We start from the raw sequence: 26,185 nt of genomic DNA, 5'->3' as shown, positions 1-26,185 counted from the left end.
CGTCCAGCTGCAGCCTCTCTGTCGGGGTGGAGGCGTCCTCCTCCTCTCTGTCTGCTGAAATTACGGCGAGCTGTGCCACTCCTCTGGCTCTCCTCCTCTTCCTGCACAAGCTGTGTGTCCTGACACGTTCAACAGCTTTTCCTCATTTTACAGTCGCACCGAGCAAAGCTTTAAATCTCAACTCAAGATGTAATTTACAGCCCTTTTTTTGTATGACAACAAATGCATAAGATATATGAAAGTAGGTTAATGTCTGCTTCTTAAATGCTTTTTATGTTGAAGTTTTATGTTAATGTGTTTTGCTCCGTTCAAAGAGCTTTTGGATGCTAATGTAACTTGTGCTTTTCATCCTGAAACGGCTCATAAAGCATGAAAAATATGTCACATTTTTTGATCATGATCATTTCAACCCACTGAGTCGTTTGATTTTGACGTTTCAGATTGTGGGGAACCTCTTGTATTACCGCTACATGAACCCGGCCATCGTCGCACCAGATGCCTTCGACATCATCGAGGTGTCGGCGGGGGGCCAGCTGACCACGGAGCAGCGACGAAACCTGGGCTCTGTGGCCAAGATGCTGCAGCACGCCGCCTCCAATAAGATGTTTCTGGGAGACAACGCCCACCTCAATCCCATCAATGAATATCTCAGTGCCTCCTATCAGAAGTTCAGGTCTGCTGTTAATTGTTTTGCAATATGGAGTAGATGTGTTTTTTACAGGGAGGAAGGAGCCTTCAGATATTTGAGGACGATCTTAGTAATTGTCCAGTTCTTTTCTTCTTCCTCCATCCTCCCTTGATTCCTCCATCCTCCACCACAGGCGATTCTTCCTGGCAGCGTGTGACGTGCCCTCACTTGAAGATAAGTTCAATGTGGATCAGTACTCTGACTTGGTCACCGTCACCAAACCTGTCATCTACATCTCCATCGGAGAGATTATCAACACTCACACAGTGAGTTTGGTCCACTTCACTTTCGCTCTTCCTGTCTTAAATCACCCTCCCTGCATGCTGGGGTGCCACATGTGTGTTTCTGTCTGTCGGTGCCAAAAGTTCTTCATTTCCAGATGTTTGTGAGCGGTTTTGTCTTCTGCAGTATGACTGACAGGCTGTACTTCTGTCCTGTTAGCTGCTGCTGGACCATCAGGACGCCATTGCTCCAGAGCACAATGACCCCATCCATGAGCTGCTGGAGGACCTGGGCGAAGTTCCCACTGTAGAGTCGCTCATTGGTGAGTGGAGGGAGGTGGGGAAGGATCGCGCTCAGAACGCTTCAGAGTGTGTTGCACAGGAAGAATGAATTTGCACCACAGACTGATTTTTGTGATCACATGAAACTTAAACAAGCAACACATCCGGTAATTCAGCAGTTCACAGATGAGATGAGAGCAGCTATTAACAGAAAGCACCCAGGATTGGATCTGATTAGCTCTTCATCTCATTCAGGTGAAAATCCTCTTCCTCCTGACGACCCCAACAAAGAGCTGATGGGGAAAACTGAGGTTTCACTCACTCTCACTAACAAGTTTGATGTCCCTGGTGAGGCCAATGCTGAGATGGACGCCAAGACTCTCCTGCTCAAGTAGGTCCATCGTGTACATTCGGAGCTAATTGGTGGCACGAGGCAATGCAAGAGCCACTCGCCTTCTATAGCTTAAAGAGCTATAGAAGGCGGGTGGCTCGAGCATAGCTCAGCAGGTGGGGCAGAAGTTACACGCGCACACACATACACATTCAGACACACATATACCAGACACATCTCCATGTAGGAACTGGTTTGGCTGCTTGTTCAAAATACTTGGGACAATTTGATAAATGTGTAGTTCAAGCAGACACGCACACAAACAGACGAAGACATACATACATATATACATACATACGCAGTCACACACAATGACAGATACATATACACACACACACAGTCACACAAATACAGTTAAATACACACAGACAGCCTCATATACACAGACAGACACAATGCCGTCAGCTCTATTGTTAGCACCGTTAGCTCTGTTAGCACCATTAGCTGTTAGCTCCGTTAGTGTTAGCTCTGTTAGCATTAGCTCTGTTAGCACCGTTAGCGTTAGCGCCGTTAGCTCTGTTAGCGTTAGCGCCGTTAGCTCTATTAGCGCCATTAGCTGTTAGCTCCGTTAGTGTTAGCTCTGTTAGCATTAGCTCTGTTAGCACCGTTAGCGTTAGCGCCGTTAGCTCTGTTAGTAAAAGGAAACTTTGGATGATAATAGAGATGGTTCATTTCCATTAAGTTCATTCATATTTATTGATTCAGTTAATAAGACCAGCAGCCCCCTCGTGCCACTGTCAAAATTTTGGCGGCGCCGAAATTGTCTAGTTAAAAATATTGTTGTGGTTGTTTCAGAAAATTCAGCGGCTTCTTGTCTTTTCAGCACCAAGAGGCTCATTGTGGATGTGATCAGGTTCCAGCCTGGGGAGACACTCACTGAGATCCTGGACTCAACAGCAGGCGTAGAACAGGTCAGAAATAAGACTTAGGGCCAACAAAGCTGCTACACTCACAGGTGCTACTGCATGTTTGCGTGCTGAACATCAATAATGTGAAGCCATAATTACGGTAAACAAGCCAGACCTTCACCATGAGACAGTCTGCCAGTAGCTTTGTCTTCACTGCAGGTTTCATCTGGGTAGAACAACTGGATCCCTTTATGGCACACAACAGGAAGAGGGTGCTCTACTTCCTTTCTACATGAATTTAAAGAAAATATCTATGACAGCATCCTCTCTCCAACAGAGGCAGCTGAGGAATATTAAAAAACATTATGACTAACGATACCAATAAAATAGTTTCATTTATTTACTGTAAGTCCACCAAATTATCATAATACTATAGTATGTACTTGTGAAGTACATGCTACGCAAATGCCAAAGAATCTAAGCAGACATGACAAAATTCATTCCAGATGTGACACTGAGGGAACAGTACTGTTAAAATGACACCTCAAAATTAAATAAGGACCATGCTGTCGCTTACAGAAGTGTGATGTTGTTCGTTTTATAGAAATGTAGAAACTAGGATAACTAGAACGCCTCTTGTTTCCCCGGACGACAGGAAGCAGAGTACCAGCGGGCCATGCAGAGGAGGGCCATCAGAGACGCCAAGACTCCAGAGAAGATGAAGCAGGTCAAACCGGTGGTGGACGACAGCCTGACGCTGCAGGGCAAGAAGGACAAGATCAAGAGCAACCTGCAGAGGCTGGCAGAGCTGGGGAAGGTTCACCCCCAGAACCGCTATCAGGACCTCATCAACGACATAGCCAAGGTGAAATGAACAGATGATCTCTGGAGGTGGACAGTTAAAACCACCGTCTCCTCAGTGTTTCATGTAAATGTGATATATTTGTATACGCGCGTTGCAGGACATCAGAAATCAGCGGCGGTATCGTCAGCGCCGGAAAGCCGAGCTGGTGAGGCTGCAGCAGACCAACGCCGCCCTCAATTCAAAGACCAACTTTTACAACGTTCAGATCGATTCTTACAATCAGTATATCAAGACGTGCATGGACAACCTGGCCAGCAAGGGCAAGTGAGTGGCCTTTAATTTCATAACGCTTCACGATTCTCGTTTGTAGGTCAGTCGTCTCTTAACAGTCTCCACTGAAACATGTTCTGTGCTGTAACTGATCCTGTGTCAGATCTTGCTCACTTAAAGGTGAGTCATATAGATTCCTGTTTACACGCCAAACAACCCACATGCATGCATGATTAGACTGCAGACAGACGCCTTCGTGTGTTCTTACAGGACAGAATTATATTTGAGGCTGGGTTGATGCAAGAGTGCACATCCCAGGTTTAAGGCTGGAGGGGGGGCAGCTGCAGGGACCTGTAGTCCCCGTCTCTTTAAGTTTGGAGACACCAGAAAACGCAGCAGTCAAATATCATGAAATATCCGAGCTGTCCACGTCTGACTGTCAGACTCATTGCATTCATACTCATTACATACAGTTTGAATTCTCCCTGTTCACGTGTTCAGAGCACTTTTCTGAACTGTGTCACACGTGTGCACAAATCAGAACTGGGTCACATGTAACAGGCGGCGGGCCACAGTGTTGATCCTGCTGCTGGACTTCTAATCAGGGGCTGTTTTGCTCCTGGAGTGCAGAATGCAATTAAGCACATCTGCAGCCTGGTTAGATGGAAAACCTGCACTGTGGGTAGCAAGAACCAGGATCTAAACCACCACAGTAGAGGTCCTCCTTCCTGAAATGGGAGGTCAGAGGTGAAATTAAGATTATAGTCTGTTGATCTCTGAGCAGACTGCAAAGATAAAGCCAAGATGAAGGCTGGAATAAAGGATTTGATTGCTGATGATGATGATTGCTGAACATGCTGATGAATAAGAATGAATCTCCTCCTCCTACATGGTGCATTTTCACTCTTAACCACAACACAGATGTATTTTCTAAGAATAATAAACCCCAGCTCGGGTTTGAAATAGTATGACTTGAAGAACCATTAACACTCTGCGCTGAGAGCTGGTTTTATGTTGCACTTCATGCTTGTCTTTCTCTCTCCCTGCTCAGATTGTCAAAGAAACCAGGCGACAACAAGCCCAAGAAGAGTAAACAGGTTTCGCAGAAATACACGGCCTCCCGCCTCCATGAGAAGGGCGTGCTGATCGCGATAGAGGATCTGCAGCCCAACCAGTGAGTTCTGCTTCCTTTTAATGCAAAAGCTTCAACTTTCACACCTGCCAGGCACCAAATCCTGGTTAGAAATGTGTGTTTTTTCCAGGAAAATCAGTCGCACTTGCCATTCTGGACTGTATAGTTGTGAGGCAATGACACTGTGGATGTCTCAGATTTCTACAGTTTTTAATCTTTCATATCTAAACTGGCTGCAGTAATGAAATTAATTGGTTGTTGATTGGTTGCCTGTTATGCTGCTCAACACTCTCATTTCATGTACCGTATTTTCCGCACTATAAGGCACACCGGATTATAACACGCACCTTCAATGAATGGCCTATTTTAAAACTTTTTTCATATATAGGGCGCACCGCATTATAAGGTGCATAGACAGAAACTACCGTACTGTGGTGTCTGGGTTGCGTTATGCATCCATTAGATCAGGGGTCGGCAACCCGCGGCTCTTTCATCCCTCTGATGCGGCTCTTGAAAATAATTAATGAGCATTTATTTAAAATGTATTTTACTTTAGTTTGTTCGTTTTGAAACAAACACCGCGCGCTCACAGATGACAGCTTATCCTGCGTAAAGATGCAGGTGATGGCGCACAGCGCTGATGTGCAGACGCTGTGCGCTGAGGTTCAGGAGCAGAAATCACATTAACCACGTTTGATTAATATTTTAATTGCCTATTATTCAGCACATATTCATATGTTTTCATTGTTCAGTGAAATAGTCATTTTATTATTCAGGCTGACAGCTGACTGCACGTCAGGATGACGGCACGCAGAGAGCGGAATGCCCTTTACACTTTTACCGCTGTTACTTCGGCCACGCCCCCTGACTACGATAGCCATAATTAACCAATATTGATCCATATAAAAGGCGCGTTGGATTATAAGGCGCACTGTCAGTTTTTGAGAAAAGTAAAGGCTTTTAGGTGCGCCTTATAGTCCGGAAAATACGGTACCTTTAAATATCAGGTCGAGTCCTCTATCGTCCTCTTAAACTTCTGTCAAAACACAGTTTACTTTGTTTCAGCAGTTTCAGTGGAATTGATGACAGATTTTGAACCTGATCAGTTTCTTGTCCCTTAGTTCCTCCACATTAACGAGTCTTCCTTCCTTTTTACTCTCTTCGCAGGTTCAAGAACGTTATTTTTGAGATTTCTCCGTCAGAGGCTGTTGGAGTTTTTGATGTGAAGGCCAAGTTAATGGGCGTGCACTTGGAGACATTGCAGATAGAATATCAGGTATTCCTCCTCTTCTGTCTTTTCTTCCTACAGTAAAGTAGATTGGTACATATTTCTTAATTTACGGTTGGCTGCGATTGATTGATTGATCGTGTCTGATCTTTTCTCGGCCGTTTCTCAGGATCTCCTCCAGCTGCAGTATGAAGGCGTGGCGGTGATGAAGCTCTTTGATAAGGCCACCATCAATGTCAACCTGCTCATTTTCCTGCTCAACAAGAAATTTTATGGGAAATAGAAAAAAGGATGACAGGGCTACAGACACTGATTTAAACCACAAAGCCCACTTTGAGGGTTGCAGAAAGCCCTGACCTGAACCATCCCGGCTTTCCTACACATTCCCTACTGCACTTCTCTCATGTGCCTATGCAAATTTATGTGCATTATTTTTTATTATGTGGATCACCATATGTGCTTTATTCTTAATGGAACACTCCGTTGTGCGACTCGGGCCAGCACCCCGCAGGAGCTCGCTGGAGTCTTTTTCTTACTGTCTTCATCTTCTGTAACTGCAGCTAGGTCAGAGGTTCAAGATTTGTATGTTTTGCTTTAAATGTTATGAATATCTTGTGCATGGGCTTTGATTAATGATAAAAATGTATGTTTTATGTAAAGAGATCATGTTTTGTGTCTTTCTTAGCTGTTAAGTCTCTTTGCTCACCTGACTGATGAACATCCTCTGCCAACGCAGAAGTGCCAGCGTGCTTTTCAGCAGGGCCGTAGAACACGAGACGACTCCGTCTCCCCTCGGCCGTTTTTTGTGTTCGATGTTGTGTTGCTGCTTCAAACCGGTTGGAGAGAAAACCTGAAAGAGCTGTGGGGACGAGATGCACTCCTGCCTCCCTCTTTGCCAGATTTTATTTTGAAAACACTGTCGTTAAAATACTTCTCATCTATTTTGAACCGAATATGATTTGACCCACCTCGCCCATAAATATTCTGGTATCTATGCAAAGAGAAGGTGGCGTCACACATGGCATTTGACACGAGTTTCAAAAAAATGCCATGCATATTGAGCCATTCAGCCGAAAACTTTTTTTAATTTATTGCATGAAAATGGATCACATTACACCACTCAAATCCAGTCTGTGCTAGCAGTCGCTGGCTCTGCAGTCTTTCCTGTCTGTCCTGACTAGTCAGGATGTTGGTTTGTCTTGGACTGGACTGAGTCGGCCATGGCTGCAGCCCTGCTGCTCAGAGCTGACCTGCAGTGTATTAGAGACACGGCGCTCCTGCACACTCAGCTGTGCAGAGCTGCTCATTCAGATTGTTTACTGGACGTTATATTTCTCTTGGGTTGTCTTTAACAGCAGCACAGATTATTGTTGCATCACAAAATCAGTTCAGCAAACGTGACATCACGTCTTAATCTGTAAAACAGGATGGGATGTAGACGTGCAAGCTTGACATTGAATACAGAGCTTTTTATGTCTTGTTGAAAGTAACAAAGTTTCCCTTATTTATATTTTATGTTGTCAGTCCACATTATACTGTAGTCGATGTTCACAAAGCCTAAGACGGATCATGTAAGTGAGCCTGAGGATGTGCATTTTAACAGTAATTAGACCTGCGGGTCCAGTAGATGTCACTCTACACCATCCAAGTTTTACTTAAGTCTTTACTGTATCAGAGATTGACTTATTACAAGAAGACGTTGATGTTGATTTTCTGTCTCATGTAAAGTTGCCATGATCAGAGGTTGACACTGTTCTTTGAAATGGAGGAGGCCGTTCTCTCTGTACATTATTTTCTCTCTCACACACATTAAATGTATTTGACCTGTTCTAGAATAAAGTTCTACAGAGGCAATGTGTAAATCGACTCAAGTACTTTTCGGGTACTTGTGCTTTACTTGAGAATTTCTATTTTATGGTACTTTATTCTTCCACACTACGGCATTTCACAGGGAAATATATTACATTTACTCCACTACATTTGTTTGACCACTATAGTTACAGAAGGTTTTGCTTACCAAACTCAGAAGAACTCTGAACTCTAACATATGATTCATAGTTAAAATCAGTTCTCTCTTAGTCAGCTAACACATTGACAGTTTGTCAGTGCTTCCACATTAATAATCAAATATCATTAAAAATTACATAAATGTAAAATATAACATTCACAGGAGACATACTTTTAGTTTGGATAAAGTAAATATATTTTGCTCGTAAGACTTCTATTTTACTTGTAATTGAGTAGTTTTTCTACTTTTATATTTAATTAGATGATGTGAATGCTTGTTCCACCACTGTGTGCAGGCTGACAGTACTTCCTTACAAGTTTAACCAACATGAGGTTGCTTCAGAAATAAAGTTGTAGTAATACATGAGTGGCTTCTTAACATAAACCCACTTTCACTTGACTTCCTCCACAGTAGAGCTGGCAAGGCTTCTACTTCAGATCCAGGATTTGAACCCAGACCATCTATTGAAATAATTAAGGCTCCTAGTATTAACTTCCCTAAGATATTGATAATAACAGTGATTAGTAATCCCACAGAGAGCCAGGGTAATGCGGCCGGTTTGTCGCCGCCCTGTGGACATCGCGGGTATTGACGGTGTTTAACGAGGTAATGTTTTTCTCGCTGTAGTGTGAGGATAACAAGCCAGCGGATCTGAGTTGCGGTTACAAGCCCTGTCAACCGACGGCTAATAAGCTGAAAACATTTGGAGCAATTTCTCAGAAGAATTGTGGTCTGGCAGCGACGAAGAAACAGGGTTTTCTGTCGGCGTTGTTTGTTTATCTTTACGGAGCCGTCGGGCTGGAGTTTGTCTGAAATCTCTCTGCTGTCCGTGGATTAACACAAGACTCGACTCAGAAGCGCCGTGATATCAATTTAAGTGTGAGATTATGGATTATGCGCCCGCATTTCGTGTGAATCTTTGCATTTTGGAGGTTGCTTGTTTCCCAATTCGTGGTTAACAATCAAGTCGAAATTCGGTGGAGTCGGAACAGGACCCAGCGGACACTTGTTGAAATACAATTTACCGAGCAAACCTTTGCCCAACTGCTCGTGAGCTTTGCTAACGTCAGTAGCGAGATTTAGCTAACGAGGCTAACAACTTTCTGTGACACCAGCGCTGAGTCTTTTGGTACAAACTGCTTCTAATACGTGTCTGTTGGATGGTGACCGAGGTCGAGTGTCGACAAGTTGGCAAAGTGCGTTTGCCAGAATCGTTGAGATGGCACTGACAGCGGCTTAGCTAACTTGGCTAGCTGCAACTGTAAAACTCGGCTCTCCGTTCACCTCCAACGTTATGTTAGCAATGACAGCTAACGTTATGTTAACGTTAGATTCAAACAAGTGGTTCGCTGAAAATGTGTCAATATGAAGTTATATTTTACCGTTAACTTCTTGTAATCAACACACCATTCCTTTCGAAAGTTTTTACAGTTAACTTGCAAACAGATAATTTACAGAGGCTTTTATTACTCTGCTCTTTAGGCATAAGAAGACAACTTTTATTAACGAGCGCTTCAACGTTAGCTTAGCTACGTTAGCTACTAGCTCGGCTTACAGTGACACACTCTGTTGGTGCTGCAGCCAGCAGAGCTGACTGAATTAACTTTGGCCAGCCCGAATGTGTGCTATGTTTTTAAGACACTGATGGATTCACTGCAGCGCTTATTGGTGGACTTTGAAAAATAGACTTCCCGCACCGTCTTACACTTTTTTTCCAAGTAGCTGAAGTTGTGAAACTGCGGCCCGCACAATGTCCGGCTCCCCGGGCACAGGTGGCTCAAACCCCAGGAAGTTCAGCGAGAAGATAGCGCTGCACAACCAGAAGCAAGCAGAGGAGACGCGGGCCTTTGAGCAGCTGATGACAGACCTCACTGTTTCAAGGGTAAATGCACTTCATTTTCAGCTCTTTTATCAGTGGTCTTTTGCACGAGTGCGTTCACGGTAACTAGAGACAGAGCCTTTGACACAGCCTCGGCTGCAGCAAGCTGCCTGCTCGCTGTCTTGCTTACTTCATCTGCTGACTGAGATTTCTGGTATTCAACCAGAACTTCTGGTTTCTCTTCATGCATGCTTTCAGCAGTGGCAAACCCAATTTTGTTGCAATCATAAAAACAAAACAAACAATGAAGAACCAAAGCTTGAGCTTGCAAATGCAGAGAAAGTGTAAACACTATGTTACAGATCTGACCAGTTGGGGTGCAGTATCTCACTGTACAAGACCTGTTTTGTTTTTTTGTTTGTTTGTTTTTCATTTTGATTGCAGTCAGCAGTGAAACAGGAACCAAAGGAAGCAGCGTTGCCCATTAAGATACAGCATGCGTGGCCTATGCTCTTTACATCTTGTCACTATCACATTTAATGGCTTCCCATGGGTTAAACCTCAAGTGCATCCTTGGCACTGTGGACAGACTGCACAGAAAAGAGGATGGTTAAAAATTGGGCATATCAGTCACATACAGTCATGTTTGTATTGCACAATGCTCCTGTTTGCAGTGTAGGTGCTCAGGTGTCTTGATGGGTGAGTGCAGCTAAATGAATCAAGGTTACTGTAACATTCAGCTCAATGAAATTGTTTTTTCAGATTCAAGCATGAAACAAGAGTTTTGTCTCATGTATTTATTGTTGTTTCTCAGCAGCATGTAATAACCCCCCCCCCCCCCCAATCCTTGGTGCTTTACAATAAGGTGGCAGCTAACAATAATATTAATCAGTATTGGTTAATATGGTCACATTTTCTTTAATTAATCAATATGTTGTTCAGACTTTAAACTGTCAGGGACAGTGAAAACTGTACATCACAGCTTCCCAGAGTGCATGGTGGCATCTGTGGATCACTTCTTTTGTCCAACCAGCTGTCCAAAGCTCAATCATATCTTAGTTGCAGTGATATGAAATAGAAAAAAAGTACCAGATCCTCCCATTAAAAAGGTTGGAAGTAGAGAATGCCATTTCACATTTCAAGTCAAAATGGTTTAAATTGCGAAACTTTCTCTTTCTCTCAAATATAGGTATTTGCTGCTCTTCTTTGTCATATATCATTGTAAATAAATACAAGACATCACTGCATGATGAATAATCAAGAAAATAATCTGCAGATTAATCAATAAGAAGAAATAATCATCAGCTGCGGTCCTAAAATTAGCAAGGATTGAGCTGATGGCTCAGCGTCAGATAGCTAAAAGCTAAATTAATATTAGACGAAAATAATATGGCCTGTGGTTTGTGTATGGCATCCAGCTGCACTGACCCTAGGTCAGACTTGCAGTTGCTATGCCAGTGCTCTAAATATTCTTTGGATATGTTCAAAATAAACAAAGGATTATTTATCTTAATTAGTCACATGCTTTTTTTTTTTTTTAAGATTTACCCTTTTATCGCTCCATCTCATGATAATGTCAAGTATATGCTGTACTCTACACATTCTACACAGTAATAAAAATAGTGGCCCTGGAGAGGACATACAGTGAAGGCCCCTTTTTCATGTTATTCTCATGCCATTGGTTCACAATGTGCTCTTTCTATGAGAGGGAGAGTCCTGAATGGCCAGTCAAAGAGGATGTGGTTTTGAGGCGACAGTGAATGAAGTTTGCCATAAGGTATGAACTGCTGGTGACCCTCGTGAAACAGACAAGCCCAGTCAGCGAGCCTGAGGCTGGCCAGGGCACAGGACGCACTGCCAGCAAACAGCTGGAATTAGAAGTAGCTGCTTCAACATTTACACCAGTGACCAAAGGACTGAATATAAGCCCCCCGAGGGGCTCTGAAGAGCTGTACATGGTGCCTGAGTGCACAGATTCCAGCCTTCTCACAGCTCTTGTGCTCGAGGGAATTGGCATCCATGTGAATCATATATGTGGATAGTCTGCATTCGTCCTTAATGGAACATTTAGTGTTACTGGCTTTTGTCTGTAACATGTATGTCTTTCTGTCTCTCTGCTTTGGCAGCCACAGCAGTTGCCGTCTGACATTCATTAAGACAGAATGAAATTTGCATTTTGTTGCCTGCTACATTATATTTGAAGGTATAAAGTGTGACTCCTCTGAACCAGTTGTCAGATTTGGGTGCAGCTTTCAAGGTTCAAGTACTGTGGCTGAATTATAGATGTTTTGTTGTGGAAGTTTTAATGAGACCTTTTTGTTCATATCTTGTGTAGAGGGAAGCTCAAGTATCCACAGCAGGACAGTCAGGGTTGTTTTTGCCTCTTTCAGGAAGAGAAGCAGTTTTTCAGTTGTTGGAACTATTTTTTGTTGATGAATTGAAATGATGAAAAGACAAGTTTGTTGTAGGCAACTAAGATAAATGCACTGAATGACCAGACTGTACTGTGGTTTACACCATACTTTCAACACATTAACTGACAAATGTAGCACCAAAGGGCAAGTTTTTTGATCACATTCTCCATACCATCCCTAATATCTTGTCATATTCACAATCTCTGAGAGAGACCTCTGTCCGTTCTCTGTAAATCTGTTGCTAAAATCAAATAAGGTCAGTCTTTGAGATTCAAATTTTGCCCTTTCAGCAGTCTAAGGAAGAAATGCCCCTCTAATTTGCCTATTCTTGATCACAGTTTGTGATTGGATCTGTTTACCTTACCTTGGCAGAACAAGCTGCTTTCTGTTTTCTGCGAGGTAATCATTGTGATATCTCTTGGTATCATGCGTCTGTGGAGGCCAAGCTGCCCATTTCCTAGAATGTGTCCCCTCAACTTGTGTCCCATAAATTTCAGCTCTTGCTGAATTTGCATTTGCATATGCAATCCTACATTACTTCTGTGTCCCATTTGGTAAGAAGAGCATTTGATTCGTTGGGTTGTTTGGCAGACAGAATAAATGTACACAGTAGCTGTAATGTGCGACAGTTGTTGTTTCACCACTAGAGTATCTGATTACATCACAATATGACTTTACAACACTTGAATTTTGTACATCCCAGTTTGCTGTGAATGCTTTGAAGACACATATGCAGACAAATGAAAGTGGACATTTTAAGAGCACTGAAAATTGGGGGGGTAATATGACAAAGGAGAAGAAAGGAACCAGTGAGCTGATCTCCACAGGTTTTGGGTTTGGGTTTATTTCTGTTAAGAGAAAGGCAATGACAGTGGTGGGAAGGAAAAGCCCTAATCTGCACAGATTGTAATTTAAGAAATATCCTCTCTACATATCCAGAGTTCATGAACCCCGACTTTTGTTTGTTTATTTTTGTCGCTCTTTTGACTGACAGGTGCAGTTTCAGAAGATCCAGCAGCTTCGTCTGTCTCAGTCACGGGCGCCGTACTATGGAGGCTCTCTGCCTAACGTCAATCAGATCGGCAACACCAGCACCGAATTTCAGGTGAGATCTCATCACAGTCGAAACATACAGCACCACCACAAAATAACATGTCCTGGACGGCTTTAGCATTTATGAAGCCTGGTCCTAGACTATTTTTGTTTTTGTCTCGGTCAAGGCATAATCTCTATTATCCCTTTAGGTTTATCAATAGTGCTTATTCCAGGGTTTTTGCAGTGAATCACACTGTACATTGAACACTGTCAGCGATATAGTTAGTCCACCCAGTGTAAATGATTTCTGAACTTGTGTTCAGACAGACAGCTTGAACTCAGCGAACTACGCCACTTTGTTCCGTCGAGTGTGAATTTCTGTCTTTTCATTGACTGCGTATGCAATCGTCGATACTGAAGTTTGCTTTGTGTTTTGTCTGACCACACAACTTGATTCCACCAGACGTGGCTGCTTAGCATTTGGCTGCAATGTTACCACTCAGCTCCACTGGAAATGCGGGACTAGTCTGTTTGTGATAGAAGCTGCATCGAGCAGATAGAGCTGGGCAGGAAGTCAGACACTGGAATGGCATAGAGCATCCGGGCAATTTTCAAAATACAGCCTTGTGCCGTCTCCTGATCACATATCGAATCAAAGCAGTCAAAAAAAAGAAAACATTTATCTATGCAGCCTACTTGCCCGTAGTAGAAGCACAAAAGCCAAGTAAAAAACACCAAGTCAACAAAATCAGGAGGGCCAAACCCTCCACTTCTGAACCACCTTGAACGCGACACAGCCGTGCCCGATGGAATCAAGACGTGACAGTTGTCTGGTCTTTGTTGCGGGGTGTTCAGACCTGTGATGTCCCATTGCCACGTTCAACTTTGTGGCTGGATGACCCTGCTGAGGTTTCTGGATGAAGCCCTCCACATCAGCTACGCAGCAGTGCCAACACAGCAGTGTGATTCAAATAAATGTGGAGGTGGCGTTTTTTCACATAGTGGTTTGAGTCAGTCTGATCACAGCCTGGTAGATGTACCGGGGCTGTAATTCAGTGCAGTTTAGTTTGTGTGAATACTTAAATGCTTTCCTTTAAGCAAAACGATGTTTGATGTAAAACTAAACATGAATGTTTTCTTTAAAACCCTGCTTACCTTGGGATTACAATCTAGCAAATTCAAGGTCTTGTTCTCGTTCAGGGGCTTTTCAAGGCCTGTTCACAGAAACCCCCAGTTCTTCATGCTGTCTTGTCCAGCGGTTACCAAACTTCTTTATACCCCTTCAAAGGAAATGGTTGTCATGGCAACCCTGAGCCACCCAACCCACAATATGACATGCACATAAGAACACTGATGGCTGTCTTTTTTTTTTTTAACAATTTTGGATTATCAAATTATTGTTATATTAAAAATATCTTTTGTCATTTAAGTTGAATAATATAGGCCCAGTCTCAGTCGTTTAGAATAAAAGCTAAGAAATGCTCTGCCAATACAGATAGTTAACTTAAATAAACTGTGTGAGATATGCTAATATGTTAAATACATTTCATTTTGCTCTAAATTAAAATGAGTGAATGTTTAAGGTGCACAAGGGCAAAAAAACAAAACAAGAAAGGTTGCAGAGATTTTAATGAGACATGTGAGGCTGCTGTTGGAACGCTCTCTGATGTGGGAAGAGGGACCACAACCCGCAGGTCTGACTCCAGAGACAGGCGCCTTCTAGTCTTAGTTTCATACGTGCCAGGGATGAGAGAGCCGGATCACACACACGTGACGTTGAGAGTGCACAACACCACAGTGAATTTGCCGGACAATAATGGATCTCCGTCTCCCTCGAGCAGAAAAAACCTCTCCGTTAAGCTGTTAGCCTTGAGTCTGATTTAAGTTTTGTTGGCGGCTCAGATTCAGTCCGCTCAGACTGTGTTTAAGGCTGAGTTGTATCCGCATTTCTTCCAGCTCTCTTTACTGTGCCAAATCTTCCCGTTGCTTCTCTGACGGCCACTATTTTTGTGATTGCAGACCTCCACCAGAGCGGTCATTCGTTGGCATACTTGCAAATTAAACCATTTTTAATACAGCGATTTTGATGTTTCTTTTTAGTTCTGATTTGAAAACATGATCTAGAACATAATTAATGTGAGTGTCACTGATTTTAATGAATGTGGTGAAAGGTTATTGAAGATGCACAACAGATGAACAAAGATGTGATAAACCTTGCGACACCAAGGCGCCCCAGTTTTGCAGCTGCTGATCTAACCCAACTGCAAAAACAGCAAAACGCTGTAGTGGACTTTCAAAAGTGCAAACAAGCTTCTCCGGAGAACGTTAAATAATTTAGCTGCTGACAGAAAAAAATATGGAATACAAGATTAGTGCTGCAGTTCTCAGCGCTCCTTCTAGCAGTGCAGTGCAGTGCAGTGCTGTACATGATCCAACAGTATCTGTGTCAGCTCTCTGAGGAGTGGGCTGTGCTGGGATACGCAGGGTCCAGGTGAAAGTGCCCTTGTTACTTGAAAGAATGGCCCTTTGAGGTAGAGCAGTAACTGCAACAGTGTGGTCGGGTCCAGAAATCAATCCCCACATGGGGGGAGAAAGCCCCTCTCACTTATGAAATCCACTCACCTTCTCTTCTGGGAAAAACTCGACTTCTAGATTCCATTTGATGATAACGTGTTTTTTTTTTTTTAATCAAGTTAAATGAATGCAGAGAACCTTTTGTACGCGATTCTCTCCTCTGCATACTGTTAACTCTGACTGGTGCTGTGCTCCAACTACATGTATTAGAGTGTGTTTGTGTTTTATTCTAATTTTATCCCATTTGTTATTTGTTTTTGTTTTTTTGGCGTGAGTGTATTTTGTCTTTACTACATTAATTCAATTGCTATGATATATAAATGTTCTGACTTTCAAATCTGGCATTTTTGTTTTTAAAGTATTTTTCACTTAAATCCACATGGCTGCTTAGGTCATGTACCATTGTGTGTCATTATATTAAAGTAAAGCCAGTATATTTAATTGCACCTTCGTGTGTGGAGTGTTTATCAGCACTCCTTTTTGTCTAAAGTGCCATCATGACCTAAAAAGCATTTGAAACTTAGCAGTATAAGTAATAACCAGTTTTTAAACAGTTCATTAAAATGGCACATTGTTTATAAAATACTGGCACTTTAGACTTCAGTTGAGGCTTATTATAAAAGAAATATTGTTTTTTTTTCCCCTAAATGAACAAAAATGGAGCCAATACTGCATTCAGATACTTCAGTTTGATTAAAATGACACTTGGCAAAGTGATTCCTCTTGTTCTGCCATCCTGTAGGAAACGTCAATGTGTATGTCTGATGTCTCTTTCTCAGGGCGGCTTTCCTTCAGGGTTGGACTCCATCAGAGGGACCCGCCACCACGGGCTGGTCGAGAGGGTCCACAGGGACCGCAATCGCATCAACTCTCCCCATCGCCGACCCATCGACAAGCACGGACGGCAGATATCCTTCCAAGCCTAAATCATTGACAGTAGGAGATTTCGAAGGGTGATCAGTGATGTGGAAGTGGCTTCCAGGTGGTTGGTCTTCATTGTTGTTGTGTGTGTGTGCTTGTATATGTGTGTGTTTTAATTGCAGTTTGTGTTTGTGGTGTGGTTTCAAGCGTGACGACACTTACCAGTGTAGGCAGCTGTTTTGTAGCCTCAGGAACAGAATTAGTCATTATGCTAATTTGAAATGTGACGCAGAGACAGCACGCTTTACTTATGCCCAATGGACATTGACAGTCGGAGATTCTCAGCGCACTCTGAATGCACACTAAGGTTGTGTATCCGTGTGGGTATTTTGCATCTAGGTGTTTCAGCAGATGAGATTTTTTTGAGGAAGCTGCAGAAGGGTCTGATCATTGTAAGTGTGACAATACACAGAATGAGGAACAGAGGAGTTAGTGCTTGCACTTAAAATTTCAGCGACACACTTTCAAATCCATTTTCCCAGACTTTCCGTAGTGTTGAAGTGAGAAAGAGCAGAAAATGTGTCTATTTCTGCTTGACTCTGCTGCCATTTTGGTATATCCATCATGTGTAGTCATATAATTCAGACTTTTTAAGTTTCATACGCCAGATTGCGTTAGATAAACTGCTCCCATTTACAACGCACAGCTAATCACTGTGGATGTTGTCAGCAGTCAGCTATCACATGTGCAGTGTGTGTGTCAGAATTTATCACAGAATTCACCACAACTGCATAGGTATATATATCCTATGCAGACATGTAAACCAGTGATTGAATTTTGACCCAGAAAAGCAGCCGTTTTACGTTAGCAGAATTGAAGCACTGCTTCCAAATTAGTCCTGAAGTTTGAGCTGCTCCTAAGAACAGCTTGATATACGTGGCCATCGAAACATCTGAAGCGCAGGAAGACCAGTATCCTGACTTCTTCCCAAGCTGAATGAGACCGCTGTCTACAGTCCCTATTATAACTCTATACATGATCAAGCTAAAGTGGTCACTTCTTGTAAGTGGACATGAGACCTGTTGAAACACTAAATACAGTTGAGTTGTGGCTTGCACATTACAGTGTAGTGCCTCTTCTCCTCAATATCATTACTAAGTCACTTTATTTTGTAAAATATTTTATATTTATTTTGTTTAACAAGTGCTAATTCACAGTAACTAAGACCACATACACGCATGCATGCACACGTTCATGCATTCACACACGCACACAGATACCCTCACAAACTCTTGACCTCCATGGCAATTTTTAGCCTCATAGAAAGAAAGTTTTTCCCAAACTTTTCACTGAACTTTGGGCAAGGTTTGTGGACTGACCAACCGACAGAGCGAGCTGTGGAGCTGGTCACAGCTAATATAAAGGTGCTCTATGAATACTTTTTAATGAGGTAGTTTATAGTAAAGAGATACAAGACATAGACTTAATTTGCTTTCTGGATTCACACCCAACACATCGTATTTACATGAAATGACACTTAGCCCACTGATCCATCAGTACGCCCCCACCGCCGAGTGTTTTAGATAGCGGATCTGTTTATTTCCTGCCTCGGGATGGAGATGATTCAGTGACCTGTCACTATGGTGTGTGTGATAGCTGGAGGGGCGTTTGTCCTGTGTCCCAGCATGCAATGCCATACCAGTGTATGTTTCTGTGGAGAACCATCAAAATAGAGCCATAATGTAGTGATCATTAGGACACATGCAGTATGCTAAAGAAAAAATTCAGTTTTTCTTTCATTGTCAATCCAGTGTGACATCATAGTTGAAACTTGTTGTTTCTGCAGTTTGTATAGAGTCATGTATGTTTTTCATATGTGGGCGAGGTTCATGTTTACAATAAACGGTGGTAGCATCAAGTCTAAACATACTTTTGGGAGGCTGTTTCAGATGGTTTCTGTAATTTAGGAAAAGCATAAGCAAGCTCTGTGTCTGAAATGTCCTTGTTTATTGTGAGTATGTGTTGTACAGTAGAACACACTCTAATGTATACAACCTGGGTGGAGGCACTCCTATAAAAGTCTCTTGTTAGCATAAAAAAGAAGCACTTGGCCTGTTTGGTGGGTGGTGTCGGTTCCACATATGCGCATACTGTGCATGCACATGTCCTGTATGCGTAGAGACGGCGTGGTCAGAGTGGTGTAAAGGTCACTGCTGAAAGAGATTGTTGGTGTTGTTGCTGCCAAAATAGACAGAACTGTCCTCCTCCAAGTTACATTTGTCAGTCTTGAAATCTCAGCAGAAGGAATGATGAGCAGCCAAGTCCGACCTTGATTCTGTTCATGTCTTTATATTCTTTGAGAAAAGAGTGCGTTTGTTAAAGCAGGCTTGTTTGTTACAGAAGAGGTAAAAAGTCATGGTAGCAAAACAGACAGGGCAAAATCTGACGTGGATCCCGAAGCCCAAACCAGCCCTGAAGAGGTCAGGTCTGTGGGTCATGTGGGGCCGCCGTTAGTCTTAAACTTTTCTGTTCCGTACAGACACAAACCGACACTGATGAAAGTTTTTTTTTTTTCCTGTGTGTAGTTGCTTATTTCTTTCATTTTATTATTTTACCTGTTTTGTTAAGAATGCTGTGACTCCGTGCTGTGTATGGAGAAGTTATTGCAGCCAACCACCAACACATACAACTGACGCCACCATTTGATTACATATAACCTACAAGAATCAAAATAAACTCTGTTTTGATTTACTGTTGGGCGAAAATTTAAGAGCATTTAAGACTTTGAGATGCTTTGAAAATTGGTCAAAGTACTTCTTGGATGATCGCAGCTCTGCACATGAACCGTTGTGTAAAAAAAAAAAAAAGCTCCTTTTTAAGTAGATAAATGAACGGTTCAGCTTTCAAGTCTTGATCTTATTCATACTGTGTGCATGAATGAGGATTATTGATCTTATCTCTGATGTGTCCTTCAGCTGAAACTCCACAGCCCAGTGAATGAAATGAGGATCCAATTCCACAATCCTTATTCACATTCCAAACTATAAATACTTACTTCAAGGCTGCCCAGCAAAAACAATGTGATTCTGTATTGATGCAGCGACGCCTGTAGGGAAAGTCAGTGAGCTCTTTTCTTGTGGAAATATTTCAAAACCGTAATTTTTTTGTCAAGACAAAGACATTCACCAAGAGCCAGTCTAAGCTTTTTGGGACCGTGGGTAATATCTAGCTTCTAAACCACTTTCCCCATTTCTCCACTTTTGCAAAACTGCTGATATTAGAACAAATGTACAATGCATGATTCAAAACAAATTATTTTATTATAGAGCCAAATTGTGCGTATCACCAAAATATATTTTTTTCATTTTCAGTTTTCAATTTTTAACGCTTTTTCCCCCCCAATAGCTCAGACTGCTGTAATGTGGCACTGAATACCCGGTCAGATTCATAGTCTTATTTAATCATTCTTTATTACATATTTACTGATTGAATCATTATTTTACAGATTTTGATGGGCTCCTTGTGCTTCTCATGTGAAATGATAAAAGTTTTTATGCAGAAAAATGTGTTTATCTTCCACTGAGTTAGGTATTGAAAAAAATATTGTTTTGTAGTGATTGTATCTAAATGCAGGTATCATACCAGCACCAGTGTTGGAAATACTGCATCCACTGAATCCGTTGAACCTGGCAGCTGCAAACCAGAACATAGAGTGCTATAGAGAGTGGTTTAAATGATGATGACAGGGAGCAGCACAGCATCTTTAAATTAATAATGTGTGGTGCGGTTTGTGGCTCTGGCTTATACAATCATACTGCCATATTTTCAAAATGGAAAAAGTGGTTATATCCCAATTTTACAGTCACTGGTTGTACAGTAGTGTGTAGTTTCTACATATTGGACACGCAACTGAAGCGTGCCATCTATAGTTTGGGGTTGACCCCACTGTTACAGTTGTTGATAGGTGTTAAGTAAGAGCACATGCACCAGTCAAATAACCAGTTTGACGAGATTGTTCCCTTCCCTCTTCTGTGTCTGGAGAAACCACGACAGTGTCCTTAGTTGTATTTGGGTATATTTGAAAAGGGGCTTATCCCATGTTTTGTGTGAGGGGTGATGAGCGATAGCAGGGCTCCAGTCTCTGTAAATCTGTCTCACTGCTGATAATAATTTGTCCGAGGCCTAAACAGATGCCGTGTAGAGCGGCGGTCGGCCTTGTGCGGCACCAAATCTCTGCTCTAATTTGTTTTTGTTGACCGGTCAACATTTTGAACACCCCTCTCTAAACGACTACCCAGACAGGAGACAGATTTTAGAGCAGAGGAGCTCGGCTCGCAAACACGAGAGCAGTGACTGTCAGCGAGACGGAACACCACCCTTCTGAAGTCCTGCCCTTTCACAGACAATGCCAGGAACTGCCTCTGCACTCAGTAGTAAATCAAATAATGCTGTCATTGTTTCATTAAGTATTTGAAAAAGGCAGCTCTATTGTTCACACTTGTCTTTCGCTGCAGTAGGGCTTTGATGAGCACATGCTCACAGTATGAATGCTATTTTCTCTTTCTTAAACTGTCATCCTCTAAGATTTTATGTCACGCATTTGCACTCAGAGCTGTAGCTATAACTCATCCTTGTGTCATTTTTAAAAAAAGAAGTCAGGGTGAAGTAGACTACCTTTGAGTTCAAGTCATTTCTCTGTCTGTGTGGTAGTATCTAATAACATGGAAATACATACATGTAGTCTTTAATAAAATAGTGATGTTTCTTTGTTTGTGCTAATAATTTCCTTAACTGAAACCTACATGGAGAGCTCTCCATATGGAGCAGTGTACCTGTCCCCACCTTTGGACAACAACTGGAGAAGGTGAGTAGCACATCTGTTCAGCTGCTGACAGAAAGGTTATTGTCTTCTCTTCCTCCTCTAACTAGATTATTTTACAACAGGAACTGTTTCCTCTTGCCAGTCTGTTTCCTGTATCAAGCTTCTTTGTGTCTTTCTGTATCCAGCCACCAACCGTCTCTGTGAAGCACAAATCAGAAATGTCGGTGATCAGTGGGTCAGAACTGAGGGAGGATGGCGGGTCGAGTTATTGGCTTTCATTGTTTCTGCACAAATGTTTCGAGTGTCACGATGCTGTGTTAGCCCTTGGAAGGCTGCATCTACCTAAAGGTGTTTGACAGGTAGCCTTTTGCTTTAAAGGTCATGCCCAACAGCAATTGTCCTGCTGTTTAGGGATTTCACGTTTTCACAGAACCACAGCCCCGTGGTGCCCTTCTCCAGCTTAGCAGAAATTCAACCGCAGTACCTGCTGGAAAACAGTGCTACACAAGCTGACCTTGATGTGAGCTTCAAGATCCCTTTTTCCAGCTCTGGTTGTGCCCACGTAGAGCAGTCAGTATATCGGTCGACAGCTTTTCCTCAGTGTTCACAAGAGAGTGAATTACGGCCCTGTGATAAAAGGCTCAGCCAAGCTCCTCCCCACTCGCTCTCTTTCACTCTTGCTCTGTCTCCACACTTGTGTTTTGTGTGCGGCTTGGCCTGCTGCCAGCCACCCTTCCTCGTCTTCTGGCACAGCGCTGACACAGACGTTCGCCAGGCTCCGTGTTGAGCGTACTATAACAGCCTGTGCTGTAGAAGTGAACAAGGCCCACGCCCTCTCGTCATTGTTGACAGCACAAAACAGGTTGGCTGACAAACGTCCTCGCGGAGCAACCAGACGTCAGTGTTCTCAGAGTGGGTGTGTTTGTGGGAGAGCCATGTGGCACAAAGCACCGAAGGCAGACTGACATTTCATTTTACGCGCCACTACTTTGTTCCAGACTGTGTTTGTCAATGAAAGATCGAGCATCATATCGTCTAAACTTCAGTTAGAGTATGAAAAATGTGACAGCCGTTTTCATTTAAACTGGCAATAGGCAAAAACGTGTCTTTGCTTTATCATCATCATTGTGAATTGCACAGTGTAATGGCTTTAGAATAATCACCATCTACATTTAGACTGGTTCTATATAAGCCGTGCTTTCACTGTGCAGGTCTGTCTGCCACCAGGTACGATCTCCTGGTAAAATGAAGGCTGACTAGTGATCCAGTCCAGCTGGATTATAGACTGAATGAATCAATCAAGTTACGCTCTTTCTCCTATTGCTTTCTTGTACTCCTCACTCCACCCTGACGCCAGCCCCTGTAGTAGTTACTTGTTTGTGCGAAGCAATACTACAGTGTTATTTCTTCATGTAAAACTGGAACAATTTCACTTTTCCTCTCCTGTGAACATGCTTCTTTCCTCTCTCGTATTTCCAGCGTGCTGCTGGTCATTTCTTCACAGAAGTTTGGAAACAGATGCAGTAGGTCTTGTGTTGTTGGTGGTTGCTGGGCTCTGAGGAAAACATGAAGTGATCCAGTTGTCTTTGTGACAGCGGCATCAACAGCGGTGCCACTTGGAAACGCTAGAAGGGTTGAAAAGTTGTCTGTTTCCACTTTAATGAAATAATTACACGAAGGCACATGCAGGCTTGGCTAGCAGACCTTTCATTCATACTTTACATGATGTGAATCATTCTGTAGCACACACCTGTTTGTCATATGCTGTAAAACAGTTTATGACAAATTATTTTCCATTGATTGAACAGTTCTGTTTTTATTTGTAGCTGTTAAATCACAAACTCCTTGTTTTTCGAGTGGTTAAAAAACAAACGTTACATAAATGAAAGTATTTTCACGTAACCTTGTGAGATGGCATACTATTTGTCCCTACTTTATTCTACTCGTGCTCATTTCTCCACTTGGATGTTTCTTCTCTTCCACCATTCCCCACAAGTAGTCCTGTATATGTGATTGGCATCAGCTCTGTCAAGTCTCTGCAGGCCAAGCCTGGTCTCCTGCTCCAACCTGCAGCAGATTGTTGTCACAGTGTGTAACAGGGATAAACTTCCCCCTCAGCAGTGGATTTTGGCCCACCTCACTGTCACAGGCGGAGATAAGTTCCCCCTTAGAACTGGCCTTAACTGACTGTGTACGAAAGCTTGGAGAGCCCTCAAACCAATCTGCTTAATGTCAACATATCCACTTTGCATAACATTTGACCATAACTATTGACCATAGTTAAGTTAGGGTGTGACCAGCTCACAACAAAGTTCTCATTTGATCTACATCTTTCATGCTCTTGCATCTTTTTTTCTGAAGATTCAGCCAAGACAAACGCTCCTGGCTTCTCGCTCTTATTTCTAGTAGCTCTCTGTGCTCCTGCTATGTAAAGTAGCTGGCTAGTCCTCCCTCCTGAAACTTTGCTTATCGGGATCTGGCAGGATGTCATGAATGAATTAGACTTTTATGATTCATGGTTGATTTACAGAGGCTGGTTTTAACAGAGAAGGAGTTGAGTGAAAGAATAAGATGAAGATGGTTGCTGCATAGATGTGATAGGAGAGAACATGTCTTAATTGAAGTGTAGCTTGAGATGCATTTAGCAGGCACTCCTCAAAATCAAACCAGGAAGCTCTTACGGACAAGAACTTCAAATTTCTAGCCTGTACAGTTGTAGAAAGCAAGTTCACGAAGGAAAGCAATCCAGGATTTCCCCTAGAGAATTGGACAATGCTGCTACACCATCATTCTGTACCATAGTGCATATTCTCATGTAATTTTAGCATAGAATATATAAACTTATTGAAGTATGATAGCTGCATGATTTCCACGTGTCATAGGTAGACCGCTGGATTCAAGCAGAGCTGAAATTTGTTCAGTTGTTTGTGCTAATCGTCATATAACATTTTATCACTTTCTGGGACCCATGAGCAAAATTGCACCACTTGCCGGGGTCATATTCAAGACAGATGTTTCCATTGCAACCTGGAAATTTCGCAAATTCTATCATGATTAATGTCATTTCAACAGCAATATTGCGCAAGCGTGTCCTTGTCCTGTAAGCTTTATATGTGGCCAAAATGAATGAACAGGACAAAAGCATGCTTTTGCACAATCAGTGTTGTGTTTAAGTAAAGAAATAACAGGGTTGTTTGAGGGGAAATGGGAAATTAGAGTCTGGACTGAAGCCTAGCCAGATTAAGGAGGCTCTTCTTCCAGTAGCCTGTTGGAAATCCCGTTGATGAAAATGATCTTTTGTTGTACTCATTTTCAAAAGACTGTTGTCAATATACTGTGATTTTTAAAAGTTAAAACCATTTCCCTTTTGTCCAAAGAATAGATCAGTGTCTCAGCCTAATATCTATCCATGGTAATGGTCTTAGGCTCTTGTGTTGTTGCAGTGAGAGGCAGATTCCCTGCTTGACCGTCTCAGGGGAGAGTGGGGCGGTAAGTGTTTACAGCGCCAACCACATCTGCACTGCATTACCGCCAGTCAGCTCTGGAGTCGAGCCACAGAGCTCTTTAACTGTTTCAGTGCTTTAACTAACGCAACAGTGCTGAGCTGTGTGCTGTACGCCCAGCCTCTCGCACTGACCACTAAGAACAAGGGGACAGAGAGGATGTGCAGTGAGCATGCATACTTTAAAACACATTATATTTTTACTGCTGTATGATTGTATTAAGATGACACATGCCAAGCTTCCCAGCCTCTTTTAGGTCAGGACTTGGAAGCAGTGGGCCAGTGCTAAGGGATCGTCCGGCATGACAGAAATGCAGGGGAACAGAGCCGTTCACATAGCCTTTAACCGCTCTAGGACCAGCAGTCTGGCCAACAGATTTTATCATCTCTTTGAATATTTTTTTCCCCTCTCTCCCCCCCTAGCAGTGATTTCCCAACTTAGTCCATCTGTTGTGAGTCAGGCCATGATGTTTTACATCCACCATCTGTCCTATAGAGTTTAAGTTTACTCAAAGTGTAGTGCTTGTTTGGAACTGTGGCGTGTCAAAGAATAATACTACCCGCTGGTGTCTGGGAAGAGGATTCGTTCTAGGGGATTGGTTCCTGGGGTCATCAGGCATCAGACCTGAGTACAGCCTTGGATGCGTCCCTTCGGAGACCATCTGTTTCAGGGTCAGAGCCTCGATCCAGTCCCACGCCCTTCTCCTCCTCCATTCACCCTTCTTTGGCCTGCTATTCCTGTACCAGCCTCTCTCGGGATGAAATCTCAGACCAAGCTCCCTGTAGATTGCTCAGCAGAAAGGCCCTCCAGAGGAGAGATCTTAAAATGTCCTCTTTGGAAGATGTGGTGTGATGATTCTCGGGGGCTTTTATCCTCCATCTAGGTGGTCTGATTGCTGCACTTCTATAAAAATGGCCAATGTTTCTGCTCGTAAACACCAACTTCTCTCTCACCCTAAAATACATCACCAACTTGGTGCCCTTAGAATTCAGGTACTCCAAGACTCATGGCAGTGATAAACAAAAACAAAATCCCCATGTCGTTGTGTCAGACAGATATTTGTTGCTGGATGGGTGGAGTGCCAGAGCTCATCTGCGTTCCATAGCCTACATCATGTATCTAAATATAAATATAAGCTATTACACCCAGCAGTGAGAAGCATGGAGTCTAGACCAGGTGATGTGACACACGTGGAGGTGTTTGTCTGCTTTTGATTTTCCACTGCTCAGCAAGTGTCACATTGCATGATGGGAAGCTGCTGTGCCAGAGAGGGCCACCTGTAGG

General features: G+C 42.7%; 2 protein-coding genes across 3 annotated transcripts in view; both read left to right on the top strand.

Moving 5' to 3' along the window:
- Positions 1–6,522, top strand: part of iqgap1 (IQ motif containing GTPase activating protein 1) — a 43,868-nt gene extending 37,346 nt beyond the window's left edge. Inside the window, exons 28-37 of the mRNA XM_041962770.1 lie at positions 441–673; positions 822–954; positions 1,130–1,232; positions 1,447–1,582; positions 2,406–2,493; positions 3,086–3,295; positions 3,393–3,559; positions 4,557–4,679; positions 5,805–5,913; positions 6,035–6,522. Of these exons, the coding sequence (XP_041818704.1) occupies positions 441–673; positions 822–954; positions 1,130–1,232; positions 1,447–1,582; positions 2,406–2,493; positions 3,086–3,295; positions 3,393–3,559; positions 4,557–4,679; positions 5,805–5,913; positions 6,035–6,148 (1,416 nt within the window). The 3' untranslated portion in view covers positions 6,149–6,522. The remainder of the gene's footprint in view (positions 1–440; positions 674–821; positions 955–1,129; positions 1,233–1,446; positions 1,583–2,405; positions 2,494–3,085; positions 3,296–3,392; positions 3,560–4,556; positions 4,680–5,804; positions 5,914–6,034) is intronic.
- A 1,989-nt stretch (positions 6,523–8,511) lies between these two features.
- Positions 8,512–26,185, top strand: part of crtc3 (CREB regulated transcription coactivator 3) — a 35,825-nt gene continuing 18,151 nt past the window's right edge. For both annotated transcript variants that reach the window (XM_041940882.1, XM_041940874.1), the window contains exons 1-4: positions 8,512–9,755; positions 13,101–13,211; positions 16,495–16,623; positions 21,379–21,440. In XM_041940882.1, coding sequence (XP_041796816.1) covers positions 9,624–9,755; positions 13,101–13,211; positions 16,495–16,623; positions 21,379–21,440 — 434 coding nt within the window. In that variant the 5' untranslated portion in view covers positions 8,512–9,623. The remainder of the gene's footprint in view (positions 9,756–13,100; positions 13,212–16,494; positions 16,624–21,378; positions 21,441–26,185) is intronic.

This window comes from Chelmon rostratus, chromosome 1 (genome assembly GCF_017976325.1).
Source record: "Chelmon rostratus isolate fCheRos1 chromosome 1, fCheRos1.pri, whole genome shotgun sequence".
In the NCBI taxonomy this organism is placed as follows: Eukaryota; Metazoa; Chordata; class Actinopteri; order Chaetodontiformes; family Chaetodontidae; genus Chelmon; species Chelmon rostratus.
Note: the sequence above shows the minus strand (reverse complement) of the source record. Positions and strands in the feature narration are given on the sequence as shown.